Below are 20,929 nucleotides of genomic sequence, written 5' to 3'. Positions count from 1 at the left end.
TGCCACTGATTGGATCATTTGAACCATCTGTATATATCCTTAAGAACAAATAACACCTATTATCTCTTCTCATGTCCTCACCCCATTCTCTCCTGCCCTCAGTCATGTCCACTTCTAAACATGGTTTTGGAAACAGCCACAGAGGAACGTTCCCCAGTGCAATTGCTGGCCCTATCTCTCTCTCCCCCAGTCTATATTCTCGTTAGAGGTGCATGCCGCCACCTACTGTACGGGTTGTAAACTACGTGCGTATGTATATAGAGTGCATTCTGGAAGTATTCAGACCCCTTAACCTTTTCCACATTGTTACATTACAGCCTTATTTTAAAATTGATTAAATTGTTTGTTTGTTCTTATCAATCTACGCACTATACCCCATAATGACAAAGCAAAAACAGTTTACATTTTTTATTTTATTACAAATACAAAACTGAAATATGACATTTACAAGTATTCAGACCCTTTACTCAGTACTTTCTCAGCAACGCTCCCCATCCAACCTGACAGAGCTTGAGAAGATCCGCAGAGAAGAATCGGATAAACTCCCCAAATACAGGTGTGCCAAATTTGTAGCGTCATACCCAAGAATACTCAAGGCTGTAATCGCTACCAAACGTGCTTCAACAAAGTACTGATTAAAAGGTCTGAATACTTATGTAAGTGTAAATTATATTTCCGTTTTTTATTTTTAAAACATTTGCAAAAATTTCTACTAACCTGTTTTTACTTTGTCGATATGGGGTATTGTGTGTAGATATATGATTGGGAAAAAAACAATTTAATAAATTTTAGAATAAGGCTTTAACATAACAAAATGTGGAAATAGTCAAGGGGTCTGAATACTTTTTGAACGCACTGTATTGACCACGAGGTCCCTGTTGGATTATACATCAGTCTTCAATAGACAAGGATGGCAAACTGAGAAAGTTTAATTTAGCAGAGGGAAATTCACAATGATGCTGTACACTCAACAGTACTCATATTGGGTCACCACTCACTATACTGTTTAGAGCTTGCAAGAAAGACATTTCACTGTACTTGTGTACGTATCATTAAAACTTAATTTGATATTGGGTCACTGTACTACTGCACTATTGTTTGCTTGATTAATATCTTATGTATTTTCAATCATGGAATTCAAACATTACATCTGTGCACTTTCCAATGCTAAAATAGGCTACATTTTGTGATATTTGGTAGCTACCACAATATGAGTGCTGAAAGGAAAACACTGGCTGAGTAGTACTTGCAAAACGTTTGATATTGAAAAGAGTTTATTAAATATCAGGCACCACAATGTAGTAGGTCAGCATGTCAGGTTATTATAGGCAGTGATTGTAGGGTTCTGGAGAAACATGGTTTTGTGTTAGATCGTCACTCAGTGTCAGATCCTGAACATGCCAAGGAAGGTGGAGTGAGGCTTGAGGACAAGCCCAGCAGATTTCCTGGGAATGGAGAGTTCCAGAGTGGATCCTGGCTCCAGGTAATGGACACCTGGGAGAGAAACACCAGTAACTTCAGCACTGGGTGTAGTAGTGCTGTAATTGTGTTCCGTATTATAAGTAATTCATTTGAATCTCGTTTGTAACACACGCTGGCCGGGGTTGGGTCGACTCACCGGCTGTGTAGCAGGTGTTTTGGGCCACAGTGATGTTGCTGGGCATGCTCTGTATGCACTTCATCAAGATGGTCTCAATACCATGTAGACGCTTCTTGATCACATGACCCATAGTCCATGTGGTGTCTTTATACAGCACCTGTACACAAACACAGTGATGGTATAGAGGGACCTTGGCTTGACCGCATCTCAAGAGATGACAATGTCTAGTTTTAATAGGCTACCTGACTGTAGATGAAGTAAGTCCCTTCGGTTACCACTGTGACCTTTTCTCCAAAGACCTGCAGCCCCTCCCCTAGACGACTCAGTCCTAGAGCCCATTCTATCAGAGTGTAGTCATCTTCATCTGAGACAACATAGTGGTTAAAACATGGAGTATGTGTATGTTGGAGACAAAATAATGTTTGAAAGTATTGTAGTTAATGCAAAACACAGTTTATACCGGGTTCTAACATACGTCCTTATTCCAGATGTTGTCCACATTCTGATTGTGCCCACATTTTTAGCCAGGCGTAGACAATTAAAAGATGCATAGTGATCTAATTTTGAAAATATCTTATAAGTTTAAACGGGCATGATCAGGACAAGATAAGGACGCATGTTAGCGGCAGGTATAAACAGGGCTATAGCGTGTGTGTGTGAGAGAAAGAGAATGTACAGTATAGATGTGAAGTCATTTCCCATTTGACTCACCATATGAGTGTGATGACAGAGGAACAAGGTGAAGAAAGGCACTCCTCCCTGCTGGATGACATGAAAATTATAAATTATTAAGTAAATTGTGTGTGTGTGTGTGTGTATGTGTGTGTGTGTGTGCGTCGGAAGGGACTGACCAGTGCGTCGCTGTCTCCGTCTCCCATGTCTTGAAATCTCCCTCTTTCCTCGAATTCCATTCCATTGTGTATGTCTGTGAGAGTCAGATATCTGTGTCAAATGCCAGATGACATCAGATGTGAACCTCATAGTGTGACAAGAATCCGTTGTTTCAGATATGTGGTAAACAATCAATTGTCATCCTTTTCCAGACTTCAACTCCATTGAGAAGTGTTGTGGATAATAAACCTTATTGCTCGATCTTTAATAACTTCAAAATAGCCCAGTAGCCTAAGAATATTAATTGATGTCTCATAAATTCTCAAAAACATACTTTACACATTAGCTGATAGCGTGATAGGAATCAAATGTGTCATATGTAGTAAATAGGGTTGGTGTAGGTTACTTTCTAAATGTAATCCGTTCCAGTTACAAGTTGCCTGTCCAAAATTGTCATCAGCAATGTAACTTTTGGAATACCCAGTAACGTAATCTGATTACTTTTCCCTTATGGGGCATGGGGTGGGCAACTCCAGTCCTCGCGGGCCTGATTGTCACACTTTTTCTCCATCCCTAGCAAACACAGCTGATTAATCAAATTGCATTCTGAACTGAAGATCGTGATTAGGTGATTATTGGAGTCAGGTGTGTTAGCTGGACCTGGGGAAAAACTGTGACACCAATCAGGCTCTCGAGGACTGGAATTGTCCACCCCTGCAAGACAAAAAGGATCCATCAAATGCATTTGGTGTATCATCATAGTAGTCTCTGTCTTGTTGTGAGGCTGAACAAACTTAAACTTGCGCCTATTTTCGATGCTGAATTGAATGTCATTTAGGAAACGGAAAGGCATGATAATGTATTTTTTCACAAACATCCTTTCTGGCTTTAAAAGTAATCGAATAAATAATCCTCTAGTTTTTCAAAAGTATCTGTCATCTGATTTCAATATTTTCCCAGGTTATTTTGTAATCACATTACATGTAACATCTACCCAACCCTGGTGGCAAACAATTAAGTCATTGTCATCATTTTCTCCATTGATAACTGTGGTGAAATAGGCCTTATTGTTCTAAGCATTAACAAGCATCTTGATTCCTTACTTCAAAATCTGACATTTCCTAGTGGTTAGGCCTAGCCTAAGAATATTTTATGACTTCTTATAAATTCTCAAAAACATAGACCTACTTCACACATCAAGCAAAGTTTCACAATAGTGTTTTCTTTTTCGTGTAGCCTATAACCTATTAGTAAATGTATGAACTCACCTACCCCGCAGCGCGAGATATCAGTAGACGATTCCTTTATGTCCCCGCATACCAGACTGGTCCACTGACGCAGCTCCCGCAGTTCGACCTGCATCTCTCTGACCCGGTTGGACTGCAGGACCATCAAGCAGGCCAAGAACAGCGACACAGCGTACAGCAGATATGTGCCATGAAAATGTACTGTATAACGGTTTGTCATTATGTCACACAGGCGATACCAACTGTTACGAGGACGAGGGGATGGCGTTCTTTTTCAATGAAGGCTTTGTCAGGGCCGTAATAATCCTGTTACAATGTGCACTTTCACTTTCTTAATGTCATCATCCCATCACTTGGAAAACGATGACTCATGCAGTCTCGGATTACAAAACCGCTATAAAGACCTGGAGGACGTGTGAAAACAAAGTGATAGGCTACAGTAGGCCAATAGGACTATCCTACATTGAAGTCTGAAGCTAAAGTTAATGTCTTTATTAAATGTTTGTACTACAATTTGTTTTGAGAAAGGCAGTGACCAAGACAGGCAAGTGGCTCATAAAAACAACTGATTGTAATACCTGAATGAAAAGGGAATACAGTTGAGTAGGTTTGAAGCACTGTAGACTACATTATAATTCATGAATGTATATATGCTTGGCTCTCGAGGGAAAAGGCTTACTTTACAGCACCCTTGATAGCCAAACATAAATACATGTACTTCTAGTCAGGCCTATGTGCTTGTCTGGCTATGACAGAACAAGGTCAAAGGGTCCTTTGAGAGATGGACTCAGTTGAAGGCTGATGCCACCAGTCTCGCACTCCACTACCTCAGACCGCATTGCCAGCCCTTCGGGAACTTCTCAGAGGAGAGGGATGGGATCTGTCTGTCAAAACAGGAGCAGGGTGAGCAGCCAAGTCAAATCCTTTTTTTTTCCTCCAATTCATTTCTTCATATAACGCTCCCCAGTACAAGACCATACTAGTCACACTGGAATGCAATGTTATGTATTTATTAACTTTTTTTTCATTGCTTGGCTATCCAGTATAAAATTGACTGACCAAATGTTGTACATCATTTTTAAGCTGTAAAATCTGAACAAATCAATTGTAACATTGCAAAACATATCGCTTGAACTCTGAATCTGATCAATACAAACTATGAGCCCTTCTACAATGTGAACTCTACAAGTGCTTTGGAGAAATGTAACAAAAATGTAATTATTCCTCTGGAGTGTGCCCAATGCCCCAAAATTCATTGTGGGACAGACGAGGGCCTTGCCAACCCCCCTTGGCTTGTCTATCAGCAGTTGCCAGGACAAATGACATCATCGGATTTCCACCAGGAGCAAGATGGGATGCTTGTTCAAATCCTCCAAGCAGACCCTGCAAAGACAGCACAGTAGAATAAGGGATATCCACATTTGCCTCCTCAATTCCAGTTACTCTTAAATACAATAACAGTCAGTGAGAGTTGAGTCCATACCTCCTGCTGGGTGTAAGGACGAGTAAGGGTTGGACTGAGGTAGTCCGTAGCTTCATCCTGCTTCTCCACTGTGATGCTGATAGTCATGCTGCTGTCCTCTGCTTGCCTCTGGGAATGGCCCTCTTCTGCCTTACACCTGGGTTTGGAGCCCCACCAACTCCCCTGCTTCAACCTGGGACATGATCGTGTTTGGGTTCATTTTAAGAACTACTGTTCTATATTTAATGCTTATCGTCCAAAGGCAACCAACAATCGTAAAAGTAGGAATAATGAGTTTTTTGGTTTATTCAGTCACCTATGATATTCTACTATGACTCAACAGCCTTTCAGAGTTGCCCTTGTAGATTTCTATCCCTGTGTAGCACATGGGGATGTGTGACACTTAATCCTCAGCCTGAAGTGTCCCCACTTGCACCAGCGAATAGCTACAGTAGCTTTTTGCGTGGGGCTGACTGGTAAGACGGTTCAGGAGGGCGGTCACGTGTCCTAGCAAGGCAGAGTTCCCGCGTTCATGCCAGGTATGGGCCGAATCGGTAAGAAGTGGTATTCGCTAAGCAAGCAGCATGATGTCCTTTACACCTGCACTGAATGTATAACCACATTTCTGCCCCCATGGCATCCAATTAAAATCAGTTTCCCCTCAGTCTACCCTGATGGCACAGTAAAACCAACAAGCCACAGGCTCAGGCCATCCATCTCCAATGTCCCCTCTGCACTATCTAGCATTAGAAACCTTTCACTTACTGGTCAATAGAGCTCTGTCTCCTGCGGAGGTCCCCAATGTGCTGCAGCACTGCTGCCACCCTGGGTTGCACCACCTGGCTGCCCTGTGCTGCACCCCCTGTCCTCCCCTTCTTCTTCCGGCCCATCAGTTCCACTGGAGAGGGTAGCTTTCCTAGACCCAGACTTCCCCCTTTTTTAACTCTCTGTCCTGCTGGAGGTGATCCTGCCATGTCCACGCCAACCTGCGTGTAAACATAATGGCAAAAAATCAGAAAACGTTTTACCTCAATCGTAGGACGTGCCATTTAAAAAATGTCAGCCACAGTGAAACACATGTTTACCAAGTCTTAGGGTACTCACTAGTCCTTCAGGTTTATTTGAGAACATCTGCATCTGAAATGGGCTGTAGGATGTGGTGGGCTCAGGAGACACTTCACTAACAAACAGCATACAGACCTCTATCAGTAAGAGAAAATTTGACTGGAGCATTTCTAAACCTTGATGTGTTTATAAAAGAGTGAGATTGTTGGTGGTGAAAGTGAAGAGGACATCCACCTTGGCTGACATAGAATCCTGTGCCAGAAATGTTCTCTACTCTGTGACAAGGAGCTAGACTGTGGGGGAGGGCTAGGCTCAGTCTCCATCTCTGAACACTGACGCTGCACAACCTTGGACCTCCTGAGGATGTGAAGAATACAACACAAAGCAAGCTTCATATTACCTGAAATAATGGCTTATCTTTCAAAAATAATACGTCCTGAACTCTTGCAGCATAAGCAACTCACTTGGCAAACGAGAGGAACTGATCACCATCTTCTGCCACTGGTTGTTCTACCGGAGGAAAATGCCCAGCATTATTAACTAACGTTACTCTGTCTGCTAGGTGCCACATTGTTACCCTGAGGGAAAAGCAGCTGAAATACGAATACTAATGTAGAATGTAACCTTTAATCAATTAATAATAGTCTTGAAATAAAACTATTGCTTGGTATCCTAGCCAATACCATAACGGCCCTACAATAAAAACGTATTTTTATAGGCTAACGTTAGCCAGGCGGTTTCCAATCTAGCCTGCATTTAAGGCAAACAAACGATATCAAAGTCCCGCGCCAAACGTGAGCGCGTGCCATGAAAAAGTCAGCAGCACGCGAGGAAAATACACAGATCAACGTAATAGATCTACTCCTTGGCGTCACCTCTTCAAGTCCGTATTGCTTGCGCATGCAACATTTCTCGGGTAGTTTTTGTTAAAAGTCCTCCCCATGGTGTCTGTCTGCATTCCTCACTATACATCTTGGAAATGGTGTTGTGCTTTAGTCTACTTCCAACTCACTGCAATGAAGGTGAGATCCCTCTGAAAATGTTATGCCAATTATCTCTTCCAGTTATCTTTTATAGTCTGTCTTGTGTGCAGTTTCACTCAATTTCCAAGAAATAATAGCTAATGCAAAACAGGCCTGAGAGACGGGAACACAAATGTATCTAAGGTTAAGTATTTTTTATTGCATGACAAATCTTATTTTGCAAAACAAAAATAAATGAGACACAAACACATGGCTTTCCAAAGTCCTACACTGCACAGGACTAGGTATAGCGCTTATGTGGATGGACTTGACAGGAGGTGCGTTGTCTGCACAGCAAAGGAACTTCCCCTCTGCTCCTTGTCTAGGCATTGGAGAATTTGGGCAGCTGGTTTCCCAGAACAACCCGTCTCTCCAGGCCCTCCTCTGTGATGGCTGCCAGACGAGCCACTCCTCCACTAGAACCGTCCCGCTCCATGGCCAGTGCCAAGGCTGTATGGAGAGAGGGACATTAACAACACCTAGATGTGACCCGACAACCAACATATTACAGATCCGACTATCAAGTATTTTCAGTTCAGTTGTCATGACATATGGTGGAAGAGAGATTAGAAAAGCAGCAGTTGAAGAGATTTGAAACAGCCTAATGACAGTGTAAAGATCATAGGTGGACTACAGGGTCCGCTGTGCTTGTACAGGCAAATGTTCCTTCCCAACAGATTCAAATAATCGACTTATCAAGGTCTTACATTTTAAACAACGCTATTAGGTATATTTCAATCAGCTTTGTTAGTTCAGGGTTCAAACAATTGCCTGCAAACACTGTAGCTCTCCAGGATTGGAATTACCCACCACTGTGCTAGACTGTCAACCTCTAGTCCTACTCACCCTGGGTACAGAAGTGAAGACACTCCTCCTTGGTCATCCCAGGCTTGTAGTTAGAATCCATGAAGCCATATATGTAGGAGCTGCCAGAACCACCTACTGACACTGGCTGCCTCACTATCATACCTCCCATTGGGACTGTGTACACCTGGGTGAGAGGGAAGGGTCACTGGAGAGTCAATCCATGTAATCTCAGCAAGCCATGACACCCACCACCAGGGCCTAAAATGTCATTTTTGGTCACCAGACACTGTGGTAGGTAGATAAAAAAAATACATCTACCAGCCACTAGGATTTTTTACCAGCCAAAATATGTTTTCACCATAATTACATCAAAAACACAAAACGGATGACCATGCTTTGTAATGTTTCTAAAACAAGAAATGTATTAGTAAGAAGTAATGTGGTATATTGCTCAATTTCCATTTATTTTTGGTGACCTCAGTCTTTTAATCAAAATATCAGAGACAAAATGTTTAGCTGCCCCTTTAAGGGTGTGAGTTTACCATGGTAACGACACCACTTGATTCCTGTCACAATTTGAGATCTGACTAGTGTGTGTCTTCACTATCAGTTGAAGCAGAAGACTCAAACTACCATTGAAAAACAACTGACCTTGAGGGCTAAATGTAAATTGCCAAAAAACATAAGGACAAAGTCTTACATAGTAGACTTTTGACTAAATTAGACCAACTTTTATGCCTGTGGGCAGTGCTTTCAAAAAGGAATCCATCAGTTCTTCATTCATTGCACACAGCAGCTCCCCTGTCAGGCAGTGTTCCTGTGCGAGGTGGGATATAGTATTCCTATTTATTTGTGTAATTAATATCTAATGAAACAAAACAGCTACTGCAGAATTTTTCTAACCCTAACACCTTGCCCAAACCAGCTGCGCGCGTGCGCTATCGTGCATAAATTTATTTTGCCCCCCACACCAAACGCGATCACGACACGCAGGTTAAAATATCAAAACAAACTTTGAACCAATGACATTAAATTTGGGGACAGGTCGAAAAGCATTAAACATGTATGGTATTTTAGCTAGTTAGCTTGCACTTGCTAGCTAACGTTAATTTGTCCTGTTTAGCTAGCTTGCTGTTGCTAGCTAATTTGTCCTGGGATATAAACATTGAGTTGTTATTTTACCTGAAATGGACAAGGATCTCTACTCCGACAATTAATCCACATATAAAACGGCCAACCGAATCGTTTCTAGTCATCTCTCCTCCTTCCAGGCTTTTTCATCGTTTAAATTATATGGTGATCGCATCTAAACTTTAATTGTATTACCACGACTACCGGCAAAACAGTTTGTCTTTCTATCACCCACGTGGGTATAACCAATGAGGAGATGGCACGTGAGTACCTGCTTCTATAAACCAATGAGGCGATGGGAAAGGCAGGACTTGCAGCGCGATCTGCGTCAGAAATAGGAACGACATCTATTTTAGCCCTTGGCGTCGCAGACGCTCGTTGGCGCGCGCAAGCAGTGTGGGTACAATAATTGAATAACATGGGTTTCTAAATTTATTTTGCGACACTCGCGCACGCGACCGGTCTGGTCAGCATGTAACTCACACGGGCTCATACTTTACTATTTTTTTTTATTTGCGAATGTAATGCTCTCACTGTAGAGCCCTGCAAATTGACCAACATGGCTGGTGAAACAGACATTCTTACCCACCAATACCCAGATCTTCCCACATTTGGCAGGTGCTAATTTTATACCCTGCCCACCACCATCCCAGATTGTTCTAAAATCCTTTCTTTGCTTTTTGCGGTGGAATGACCCTACACATTTCTCTGAGACAGTGGGGGAAAAGTGGTTGGAGTGTATGATCCAAATACAGATGCTGAGAACTCACCTGTCCACCCCTTCTTTTGTCCCAGCCAGCCACAATGATGCCAGCCATCAGCTCCTCTCTGTATCTGTAGCATGTCTGTTTGAAGAGATTGGCTGCCGTTTGCACAAGTGGAGGCTCATCCAGCTCAATACTGCAGCAGGCATAGAGGGAGAGATATTTCACAGTGAATAAATATAGAATGACACTCAAGAAAGGCATTTCACTGTGCTTGTACATTAAAACTTGAATCAGACACTCAAGACAATATTTTCATAGTTCTCAAAGCACTTATTTTATCCTGGGAGTGGTATGAAGATAACCACTATATAGCTGTGCTGAAGAGTTTTTGATCTTTGTGTAGAGGTATAGCCATATAGGGTGTGTTACCTGTGAAAGCCCAGCTGATAGGTAACTATATCAGCAACAGCCTGTGTGTCAGCTGCAGAACCAGAGCGGCAGCAGAAGATGCGGTCGTGAATGGGAGTCAACTTGTCAGTAACTCGATTGGCAATGTAAGCACTACAACCAGTTGGGGAAAAAATAACGATTGGGAGGATTAGGCAGCTCTAGCTATAGAGTTTTTAAACACAAAAATGTCAATGGAATAGAGGACGACTTAATCAGCAATCTATTTCTATTAGGTCAGGAAGCCGGGTAAGACACAGTTGTATGATTTAAAGTAACTTACCCTGTTGTTGTTCTGGAGTCCGCGCCAATCACAACCCCTCCATCAAACTCTACTGCCATAATGGTAGTCTGTGATTAGACATGAAGAATCAGAACATTTTTGCTTTATTTATGTGAAAATAATCCCAAGGACATTATGTAGAAAAAACGGTCATGGCTAGCTGGTTACCAACATAATCAGCTGTAAAATGCTATAGCTAGCTACATACATGGCGAGCGCTTCTGCAGTCTCATTGTTAGCTAGCTAGCTATAGCTAGCTATAAAGTGGCATGTAAATGCCTCTGTGTTCAGTTTGGGCAACGCATTCAAACCAATGTAAAGTGAACAGTGCTATATTACATTTCCTCACCCCAGTGCTAACTTCTTCTTGTGCCCACTCTGGCACCAAATCAACTGTACTAAAAGCATTTTCGGACCGGTTCGCTGACATGTACACAGCAGCCATCTTGACAGTTGATGAAATAATGATCTTCTTCGCTGGTCTGGTTTAACAAATTATGTTGTGCTGACTATCGCCACCTGTTGGATTGCATGAGAATAACAACTTCACAAATCAAATTGTATTTGTCACATGCGCCGACTACAACAGGTGTAGTAGACCTTACAGTGAAACGCTTATTTACAAGCCCTTAACCAACAATGCAGTTTTAAGAAAAATACAAACAAAAATAAGAAATATAAGTAACAAATAATTAAAGAGCAGCTGTAAAATAGCAATAGCGAGGCTATATACACAGAGTACCGGTATAGAGTCAATGTGCGGGGGAACCAGTTAGTCGAGGTAATTGAGGTAATATATACATGTGGGTAGAGTTATTAAAGTGACTTATACATAGATAATGACTGAAAGTAGCAGCAGCATAAAAGGGGGCGCAATGCAAATAGTCTGGGTAGCCATTTGATTAGATGTTCAGTAGTCTTAAGACTTGGGGGTAGAAGCTGTTTAGAAGCCTCTTGTACCTAGACTTGGTGCTCCATTACTGCTTGCCATGCAGTATCAGAGAGAACAGTCTATGACTAGGGTGGCTGGAGTCTTTGACAATTTTTAGGAACTTCCTCTGACACCGCCTGGTATAGAGGCCCTGGATGGCAGGAAGCTTGGCCCAAGTGATGTACTGGGCCGTACGCACTACCCTCTATAGTGCCTTGCGTCGGAGGCCGAGCAGTTGCCATACCAGGCAGTGATGCAACCAGTCAGGATGCTCTCAATGGTGCAGCTGTAGAACCTTTTGAGGATCTGAGGACCCATGCCAAATATTTTCAGTCTCCTGAGGGGGAATAGGTTTTGTTGTGCCCTCTTCATGATAAAGGTGGGAGTGCCAGTTCTAGATGATAGTCAAATCATGAATTTAGAAAATTCTCAATTTTCAGTATCTATGAGCAAGCCTCATGCCAGACTTTCTTGAATTATAATTGTATGCTTTGATAACAGGATATGAAGGGAATTCTCAAATATTCTCAGTAAGATTATTTGTGAAACACTGAACCACTCTCTGGTATTGGATCTGCTACAACTATTTCTTAATGCGAGATTGAATTTTGCTACAGGGATTTTGCTATTGATTGGGATGATGGTTAAAACATGTAGTGTGATTCATGGGGGACTGAGGAAAAGCTTTGCAACAGTGAGCTTCAGTACTGTATAGATGGGAGTACTATGAAAGAGCAGCAGATTTGATTTGATTTGACTGCAGAAGATGGAAGTGACCATTAGTGTTTTGGCCATTCAATCGAACCATTCATTTATTTTTATTTTTTTACTTGAATACATTACTTTTACTTTTTTCAGAAAAGAAGAAGGTCTGCACAAGGTTGAATGCAACTCTAAACTACCATTTCTAAAGACTTCTGGTGTGAATACACTGATTGTGTTACAAGGACTATGACGCAAATCAACATTTTTAGGCAACAACACCCAATATTGTGTATTTTTAAGCTGTGAGAGAGCCTCAGGAAACCCACAGATGTGACGATGGTGGTACTCTCGCTGCATTGCAGATGTAGTCACCGTGTTCTCTGGCTGCTCCTGTGTCCTTCTAGGTCCATCCTGTCTCAAACAATCACATCCGCTTTCTTATTGTGTGTGTGTGTGTGTTTGTATTTGCAGGCATCTGTGGGATTATCAAAGTGCCAGGTTCTTACATCTCTTTACAGTTATGCAGCAGATAATAATACTAATAACCTGCACTGCAGTGGAGGCTGCTGAGGGGAGGACGGCTCATAATAATGGATGGAATGGAGTAAATGGAATCGTATCAAACACATGGAAACCACATCTTTGATTCCATTGACTCCATTACAGACATTATTATGAGCTGTCCTTCCCTCAGCAGCTTCCACTGCTGCACTGGATTAGCCTAGATAATTATTTGAGGGCATCAAATTGGGGATGAAGCACACAGACGCACACTCATATGTGCACACTCATTTTGTTTGCAAAAGAAAATGCCTCAATTGTCCAGCCTGACCTCTTCTTCTGTGCCTTGAGGCGCAGGTCAATATAGGTAGACGGCGAATAAAATGTGTTTTAGGTCAAACTCGTGTAATGTGAGTATGAAACATAACCTGAAATGTACTCAACTGCAGTCCTGGAGGCACTGAAGGAGAATAAAGGCCAACCCATTATTTCTGTTTAAAACAGCCTAGATCCTAGTAATGCATTCACACTGGCTCTCTCCCTCGCTATTAGTAACCATGGTTTCCTAAGCTCTATGGTGCCTAGGTTAGAGAACCTTGGGGTCTGTAATGTTCAACGGGAAAAGAGAGATTGGCCTTAGCCAGCTGCCAGTGTGATTTGAGTCAATCAAAAGAGCGCTTAGAGAAGCTTAATCCCAGATAATCGCCACTGCAGCATAGACCAGGACTAACACATCATTGAAATAGTCCCTACTGCCGTCTCCACAAGGCTAACTGATGGCCCTGCACAAGACAGACAGATCAAAAATAGACCTAATGATAAATCCACTCAAACATCAATGAGCTTTGAGTTGTTCTGTATTGATGCTCACTCATTCATTCATGCATTCAAAAGCTGTCATCAGTCAGACCTCACATTGTATCCAAACAGAGTTCCAGATTCCTTTAGGCGTAATCATATTTTCCTTAGTTTAGAATAGTAACCTATACCTATATCTATCTGTTTCATAAAACATGAGATTTCTATGAGGGCTCAGGGCTATTGATCCACAATGTCTCCCCAAGTGTGTGTGTGACAGGTTCATTACTAAAGCCGTGATCACATTGGCAGTCTGAAGTGACCCAAATTCTATTTATTTGCATTTCCAATTCAAATCTGTTTGAAGAGTCAAAAAGCTGAACAGCCAAAAAGCACATGGAATCGGATGTTTCAAGCCACATTTAAAGTCAGATACAAATCTGATTCCTGGCCATGTGACTTGTGTCTGAATGGTCAAATCTGTGTTATTTGCCCTCAAGTGGTTTTAAGACTGTTATTTGAGATATTTTGTTGTTTGATAGCTACTCTCTTGACAGTTTGACAAGAACATGTGGTAGCTAACTAGCTTGTTAATTGTTTACAAACAAATGAGTGAATGTGCTAGAAAGCTAAACAGCTACCTAGCTAGCTAGTTGACTGCTGTGGCTAGCTAAACAGCTACCTAGCTATCTAGTTGAATGGTGTGGCTAGCTAAACAGCTACCGAGCTATCTAGTTGACTGCTGTGGCTAGCTAAACAGCTACCTAGCTATCTAGTTGACTGCTGTGGCTAGCTAAACTGCTACCTAGCTAACTAGTTGACCTGTGTGGCTAGCTAAACAGCTACCTAGCTATCTAGTTGACTGCTGTGACTAGCCAAAAGGGACTTGTTTTGAAAGTTGGATAATTGTATCCTTTGAGGAATTAACAGTGTTTTTACCCAATGATGTTGAATATTCAAAGCAACTGGGAAAGTCCATGGCAGACATTGTTGTCACCTTACCTTGCTACATAACTTCTGAGTGATAGGAAGCACAATCACCACCACCAATCAACCTACATCACTGCGCATACACCTGTCATTACTATGACAACTAGCATAGCCTTGACTGCTGTCTGAACACACACAAATCCATTTAGTCACTTGTAACTTGCTGTTGGACAGTCAGTTGTCCAAAACGGATTTGAAAAACAAAGCTGATTTGAGCATTAAGGCTTGCAGTTGAACAGGACTTAACATTCTGGTTTCTCAGAAACTAATTTGGTTGAGGCATTATTCTTAGGGCTCATCGGTAATGTGTCTTGCCCTAAATGTTCATGAGGGCAACATGCCTCTCTCACTCTTTATACTTAATTTCATCTGCTCTTTCTTGTATCCTCTTCCTCTTTTCTCTCACTACTTCCCCAACAGTCTCTGTGATGGACTGACAGAGGAGCCCACTGCATTACATAGCAGATGCACCCAGAGAATCCTGTCCTGTACTGTCCTACATAATCAGTGAGAGATGGAATGGTGGCTTTTCTCCAATGAGGAGAGGAGATGTTCTCTCATTAAGTACTGGGGCTCAGCCAGAACACCAGCCCGGCACCTGCCAATTACACTCACCGCTGGCCAGACGCCTGTGCCAGCTGCACGCCACCCTCTCACTTTAGTAGCCAATGGAAACTGGAGAACATGAGCTTCAGTTGTTATAACACATCCATTATTCACGAGGAAGATAATATCTAAATAGGTTTTTGGATCAATAGATAGTTTTTTTCCATTAATGAAAGAGTATGGTGTTGTCAGTGCCCCAGGAAAAGGTCAGAGAACAGATCTTTAGACACCTTCACTGAGCTGGCTCCTATTGGCATGGCTGTACTCCCCGTGGAGCGGGAGATAAAGACCAATGTGGTGTGGACCCCCATAATGTTTAGCTGGTGGATAGGTTTGGTCTCGCTGTCTTCTGTTCCTATCTTATTTTTCTTTCATCCAGGCCTCGTGCTAATCTGGATAAATGTAAGCTGGTGGGGCTTCAACATAAATCCCCCTCTGTCCCTCATCTCAGAGGGACATAAAGAGAGAGATATGCAGATTGTTGTTTCTGTCCATCTTCAGTAAAAGAAGCAATGCTCATGAATCCGTCTCCGTGTTTGAATGTTGTTGTCACTTTAGGATTGATTTAGATGCATTCTGGATTAAGACATCAGAAAAGAGCAATCAAGACTTGTTGACGTTTAACAGGTGTTGTGAATCAGCGGGACCAGTGAAGAGTTTTTTCTGTCTTCAAGATGGATTTTTTAACTCTTCATCTCAGCCATATCCTACCTGCATAAACATGTAGATCTGTAACAGCGATACTGGTTTGCATAACATTTTTGGTGAGCATATTTTTTGCTACTTTTTGGTCACATAAATGCAAAAGAAAGAGGACTTGTAAGCAACAAGTAATAAAGTAAGATCTGCTCAGTCAATTTCACCTTAGTCAAAATACTTTTAGCAGCCATGTTTGATGGAAGCCGAGGTGACGGTGGTAAGGGAGAGACGTTCTCAGTGGAGGATCTGTGTGGCATCAGCAAGAAGCCCAAATCTTCGTCCTCCGCTTGGGAAACAACTGCCAAGAGCGGGTCCAGGAGTGCCGAGCAGAGGAGTGAGTCAGAGCTGGCCACCCAGATCCTGGAGGCCGCCCACAGGCTGGTGGAGAAACGCAGACTGACGCTGTACCTCAGAGAATGTGCAATCTCCCTGACTGACTATGAGGCTGAACGCACTGCAATGATATACAGGTGAGAGAGAGGTAGACGGAGAGCATTGCTATGACATACAGGTAGGAAAGAGGTAGACAGAGAGCACTGCCATGGTATACAGGTGAGAAAGAGGTAGACGGAGAGCACTGCTGTAACGGCGGTCCTCCTCCTCTTCTACCGAAAAGGAGGAGTAGTGATCGAACCAAGGCGCAGTGGAGTTTGAACACATAATTTATTAAAGAAAACACGAACTTGACTAAACTAACAAAACAACAAACGGTGTAGACAGACCTAGACGACGAACTTACATAAAACAAGAAGAACGCACGAATAGGAAACATAGGCTACACAAATCGAACAAACCGTAAACAGTCCCGAGTGGTACACAGACAGGAAGACAATCACCCACAACGAACACTGTGAAAACGCCTACCTAAATATGACTCTTAATTAGAGGAACGCCAAACACCTGCCTCTAATTAAGAGCCATACCAGGCAACCCAATAAACCAACACAGAAACAGAAAACATAGAATGCCCACCCAAACTCACGTCCTGACCAACTAACACATATAACAAACTAACAGAAATAGGTCAGGAACGTGACAACTGCCATGATATACAAGTAGGAGAGAGGTAGACGGAGAGCACTGCCACGATATACAGGTAGGAGAGGTAGACGGAGAGCACTGCCATGATATACAAGTAGGAGAGAGGTAGACGGAGAGCACTGCCATGATATACAGGTAGGAGAGGTAGACGGAGAGCACTGCCATGATATACAGGTAGGAAAGAGGTAGACGGAGAGTACCGCCATGATATACAGGTAGGAGAGGTAGACAGAGAGCACTGCCATGATATACAGGTAGGAGAGAGGTAGACGGAGAGCACTGCCATGATATACAGGTAGGAGAGAGGTAGACAGAGAGACAGAGAGAGAGAGTGAAGATAAAGATAAAAGAGAGAGTGTAGCCCCACTCTCTCTAAAATTAGTGAAACATATTCAATTGTTTAATGGTACAAAACATAATCATCTCCTTTTAACACCTTGTATGTCCTGTCCTATTATCAGTGGTAGTACACTCTTTAAAAAAAGGTGCATCTAGAATAGGAGAACCCTTTGAAGAACCCTATAGGAGAACCCTTTGAAGAACACTTTTTGGTTCGGGGTATAACCCTTTTGGTTCTTGGTAGAACCCTTTTGGGTTACATGTAAAACCCTTTCCACAGAGAGTTCTACCTGGAACCAAAAAAGGGTCCTCCTATGGGGACAGCCGAAGAACCCTTTTGGAACCTTTTTTCTAAGAGTGTAGCCTAAAAAAAGGAATGTATATTCTCATCACGTTCACTCAGATTCCATCAATCTGTAAATGATAATAGGTTTATATTCCAATGTGTTTTAAATCAGATTTCCTAGTGTAGTGGAGGTAAGCTTCCTGATTTCACACACACAGAATCAAATGAATTCTGAGAAAGAGAGAGAGGATGGGATTATGTTCTTATAAGAGGAAGGGGGGAGGGCATAGGGTGTGGGTTGTGACAAATCAAACATCAGTCTTTGGCAGAGCGACAGACAGGGGCACAGCCTGCTCTCATTACTCCTGCTATCTGTGGCTAAACCACTGGCAAACTGTTTTAAAAATACATTTTTGGTATGGAGTTGTCACTTTGAATGGCCTGTTGTTGGTGTGTGTGTTGTTTTCTACTCCAGAACCCAGGTGAAAGCCCCTGGCTTGTTTATCATCACTAAGATATGGTGGTGATATGACCTAAAAGAGACTGACAGATGTGCATGGTGCTTGTGAAAAATGTTGACCTTGCAGTTATACATTTCCCCCACTAGAGACCAACAGAATGCCAGTGTGTCCCTATAGCCCAGCACAGGATAACAGAATTTCAACACACAGATGGTGTAAAATATGGTTGTGTGAACCATTTTTCTGACTGTAAAAATGTTTGTGCCTAACATTCTAATCATGTCAGTGTTAGTAGGATGTGAGCCGCCTGTCACATTCCCTGGCATCCTCTTTTTACCCAACAACGACCACTTCTAGCCTATTACCCTCAGTTTGACAGGGTTATGGTTAAGGTTAAAGGTCAATGTTAGATACATGATTTTACAGCTGTAGGTTAAGGTTTGGACTAATGCTAGGTTTAGGGGTCAAAGGTTGTGGTTGAGGTCAGGATTATGTATTTTCAGTATCATGAGGACCTGGCCATAGTGCTGCAATTATTCCAGGTATGCTCTCCCAGTTTAGGCCCAATGTAGTCAAAATGCATTTTTTTTTTATCTGTGATTTATATCATATGGTACAACAGCTGATGAAACTAACACCTTGAAAGTGTGAAAACATTTGATCATTGCTATTTCCTGATAGTTGCTGGTTGAAAATACAATCTACACAGGACCTTCAAAATCAACAGATTTGCATGAGTTCTGGATTTTACATGGTGACTTCAGCATGCTGTAAATTGGTTAATAGACCAAACTGCTCTGTCAGTAACAGCTATACTGAACAAAAATATAATTGCAACATGCAACAATTTCAATTTTTTTACTGAGTTACAGTTCATATGAGGAAATCCTTCAATTGAAATAAATTCATTAGGCCCTAATCTATGGAATTCACATGACTGGGAATACAGATATGCATCTGTTGGTCAAAGATTCCTCCCCAAAAATGGGTCTCACAATGGGCCTCAGGATCTCCTCACGGTATTTCTGTGCATTCAAATTGCCATTAATAAAATGCAATTGTGTTCGATGTCCGTAGTTTATGCCTGCCCATACCATAACCCCACCGCCACCATGGGGCACTCTGTTCACAACGTTGAAATCAGCAAACCGCTTGCCCACACGACGCCATATACATGGTCTGTGGTTGTGAGGCAGGTTGGATGTACTGCCAAACTCTCTAAAACAACGTTGGAAGCGGCTTATGGTAGATAAATTAACATAAAATTATCTGGCAACAGCTCTGGAGGACATTCCTGCAGTCAGCATGCTAATTGCACACTCCCGCAAAACTTGAGATGCCTCCCGAATGGCGCGGCAGTTTAAGGCACTGCATCGCAGTGCTAGCTGCGTCACTACAGATCCTGGTTTGATACCAGGCTGTGTCACAAACGGCCGCGACTGGGAGACCCATGCGGCGGTGTACAATTGGCCATTCGGGTTAGGGGAGCGTTTGGCCAGCTGGGTTGTCCTTGTTCCATCGCGCTCTAACGACTCCTCTGGTGGTCCGGGCGCAATGCACACTGACACGGTCGCCAGGTGTACTGTGTTTCCTCCGACACATTGGTGCAGCTGGCTTCCGGGTTAAACGAGCATTGTGTCAAGAAGCAGTGCGGCTTGGCTGGGTCGCCTCTCCTGAGTATGGGAGTTGCAGCAATGGGACCAGACTGTAACTACCAATTGAATATCACGAAATCGGGGAGAAAAATGGGTAAAAAAAAAAAATCACTTGAGACATCTGTGGTATTGTGATGTGTGACAAAACTTCACATTTTGGAGTGGCCTTTTATTGTCCCCAGGACAAGGTGCACCTGTGTAATGATCATGCTGCTTAATCAGCTTCTTGATATGCAACACCTGTCAAAGGAGAAATGTTCACTAACAGGGATGTAAAAAAGATTGTGCACAAAATTTGAGAGAAATAAGCTTTTTGTGCATGTGAAACATTTCTGGGATCTTTTATTTCAGCTCATGAAAGATGGGACTAATGCTTTCAGCTCATGAAACACGGGACCAATGTTGTGTTTATATTTTTTGTTCAGTGTAGTTTTCAGTTTTCCCCTACCAACTTTTTTTTGTGCTAAAAATCTATTTTGCCAATTTTAATGGAAATATTTTACAGTAAGGGATTTGATATTGATATAAACATGTCTGCATTGGGTCTTTAACCCTCACATCATCACTGGTGCTGAAATAGCAAATACATACATCAGAAACTCTGCACGCCAATGAAAAAGCAAGTGTATTTGTATTTCACACAGCTGAAATGATCTTATCTGCTGTATATTAATGTCCGTTTTACATATTATATTATATTATTATATTATGAAGACACATTTTATTTAATCAAAAGGTAAATGTTAGTAAATGTTACAGGTAAACAGGTAACTGTAAATGTATCATTTTGACATAGACATTTATTAATATAGTCTGTGTATGTAATCCTAGTTGGATGAGTTTGTGGGGCACTCAGATTCCCAACAAAAAGATCAATGCTTAGTTTTGCTTTTAGGATCATTGATTTGTTTTGGTCTCCCTCAGTACACTAGCCAACCATCTGGCACCAATACTGTAGACTGCCTGATGACTTATGACATGGTTCCCTCAAAAGCCAATTGAATAAGAGCTGTCTCAACCATTGTCTCCTATCCACATGTATCCCTGTCCCCACCATTCACTCTGAACTGCCAACAGTACTAGGCTGCATAATACTAACACTACCTCACAGACTGTGGAGTTAATCAAGCGATTGCTCAACTGTATGCCTGTTTTTCAATACAGGGAGAGAGAGAGGGTGACAGAGACAGAGACAGAGAGATGGAATGAAAAAAATGGGGAGGGGTAATCATCATCCATATGCTTGAGTATTTATTGAAAAGGGAGTGGTCATTAGGGTTTATTGAAAAAAGTGAGGTTGCTTTTAACAGACATG

The 20,929-nt window shown here is 42.1% G+C and overlaps 2 protein-coding genes across 7 annotated transcripts; both read right to left on the bottom strand.

Moving 5' to 3' along the window:
- Nucleotides 1-911: 911 nt before the first annotated feature.
- On the bottom strand, nt 912-7,269 carry tnfsf13 (TNF superfamily member 13). Of its 6 annotated transcripts, none has more exons than XM_055935432.1 (9): nt 6,245-7,269; nt 5,906-6,126; nt 5,162-5,333; nt 3,704-5,061; nt 2,452-2,542; nt 2,312-2,362; nt 1,843-1,964; nt 1,619-1,757; nt 912-1,494 (listed from the first exon to the last, which is right to left on the bottom strand). In XM_055935432.1, the coding sequence occupies exons 4-9, from the start codon at nt 3,896-3,898 to the stop codon at nt 1,385-1,387; spliced, it is 708 nt and encodes a 235-aa protein (XP_055791407.1). In that variant the 5' UTR covers nt 3,899-5,061; nt 5,162-5,333; nt 5,906-6,126; nt 6,245-7,269; the 3' UTR covers nt 912-1,384. The 6 variants fall into 6 exon arrangements, with proteins under 6 accessions (XP_055791407.1, XP_055791408.1, XP_055791409.1 ...); XM_055935433.1 differs by having other exon boundaries at nt 2,312-2,359; XM_055935434.1 differs by lacking the exon at nt 1,843-1,964 and having other exon boundaries at nt 2,452-2,525; nt 3,700-5,061.
- A 98-nt stretch (nt 7,270-7,367) lies between these two features.
- On the bottom strand, nt 7,368-11,079 carry LOC129863442 (proteasome subunit beta type-6-like). The gene is made up of 6 exons (XM_055935437.1): nt 10,952-11,079; nt 10,603-10,670; nt 10,302-10,433; nt 9,936-10,065; nt 8,074-8,218; nt 7,368-7,677 (listed from the first exon to the last, which is right to left on the bottom strand). The coding sequence occupies exons 1-6, from the start codon at nt 11,045-11,047 to the stop codon at nt 7,550-7,552; spliced, it is 699 nt and encodes a 232-aa protein (XP_055791412.1). The 5' UTR covers nt 11,048-11,079; the 3' UTR covers nt 7,368-7,549.
- Nucleotides 11,080-20,929: the final 9,850 nt, after the last annotated feature.

The sequence above is a fragment of the Salvelinus fontinalis genome, chromosome 10, assembly GCF_029448725.1.
Source record: "Salvelinus fontinalis isolate EN_2023a chromosome 10, ASM2944872v1, whole genome shotgun sequence".
NCBI classification, from domain to species: Eukaryota; Metazoa; Chordata; class Actinopteri; order Salmoniformes; family Salmonidae; genus Salvelinus; species Salvelinus fontinalis.
Note: the sequence above shows the minus strand (reverse complement) of the source record. Positions and strands in the feature narration are given on the sequence as shown.

Coding starts and splice junctions, on each gene's coding strand:
- tnfsf13 (XM_055935429.1), bottom strand. CDS start 6,776: ATGTGGCACCTAGCAGACAGAGTAACGTTAGTTAATAATGCTGGGCAT. Junction 6,321..6,439: donor AGGATTCTATGTCAGCCAAG/GTGGATGTCCTC, acceptor GCTGTTTGTTAG/TGAAGTGTCTCCTGAGCCCA. Junction 5,062..5,161: donor GTCCTTACACCCAGCAGGAG/GTATGGACTCAA, acceptor CTGTCTTTGCAG/GGTCTGCTTGGAGGATTTGA.
- LOC129863442 (XM_055935437.1), bottom strand. CDS start 11,047: ATGGCTGCTGTGTACATGTCAGCGAACCGGTCCGAAAATGCTTTTAGT. Junction 10,066..10,301: donor TATCAGCTGGGCTTTCACAG/GTAACACACCCT, acceptor TGCCTGCTGCAG/TATTGAGCTGGATGAGCCTC. Junction 7,678..8,073: donor TCTTCACTTCTGTACCCAGG/GTGAGTAGGACT, acceptor CTCTCCATACAG/CCTTGGCACTGGCCATGGAG.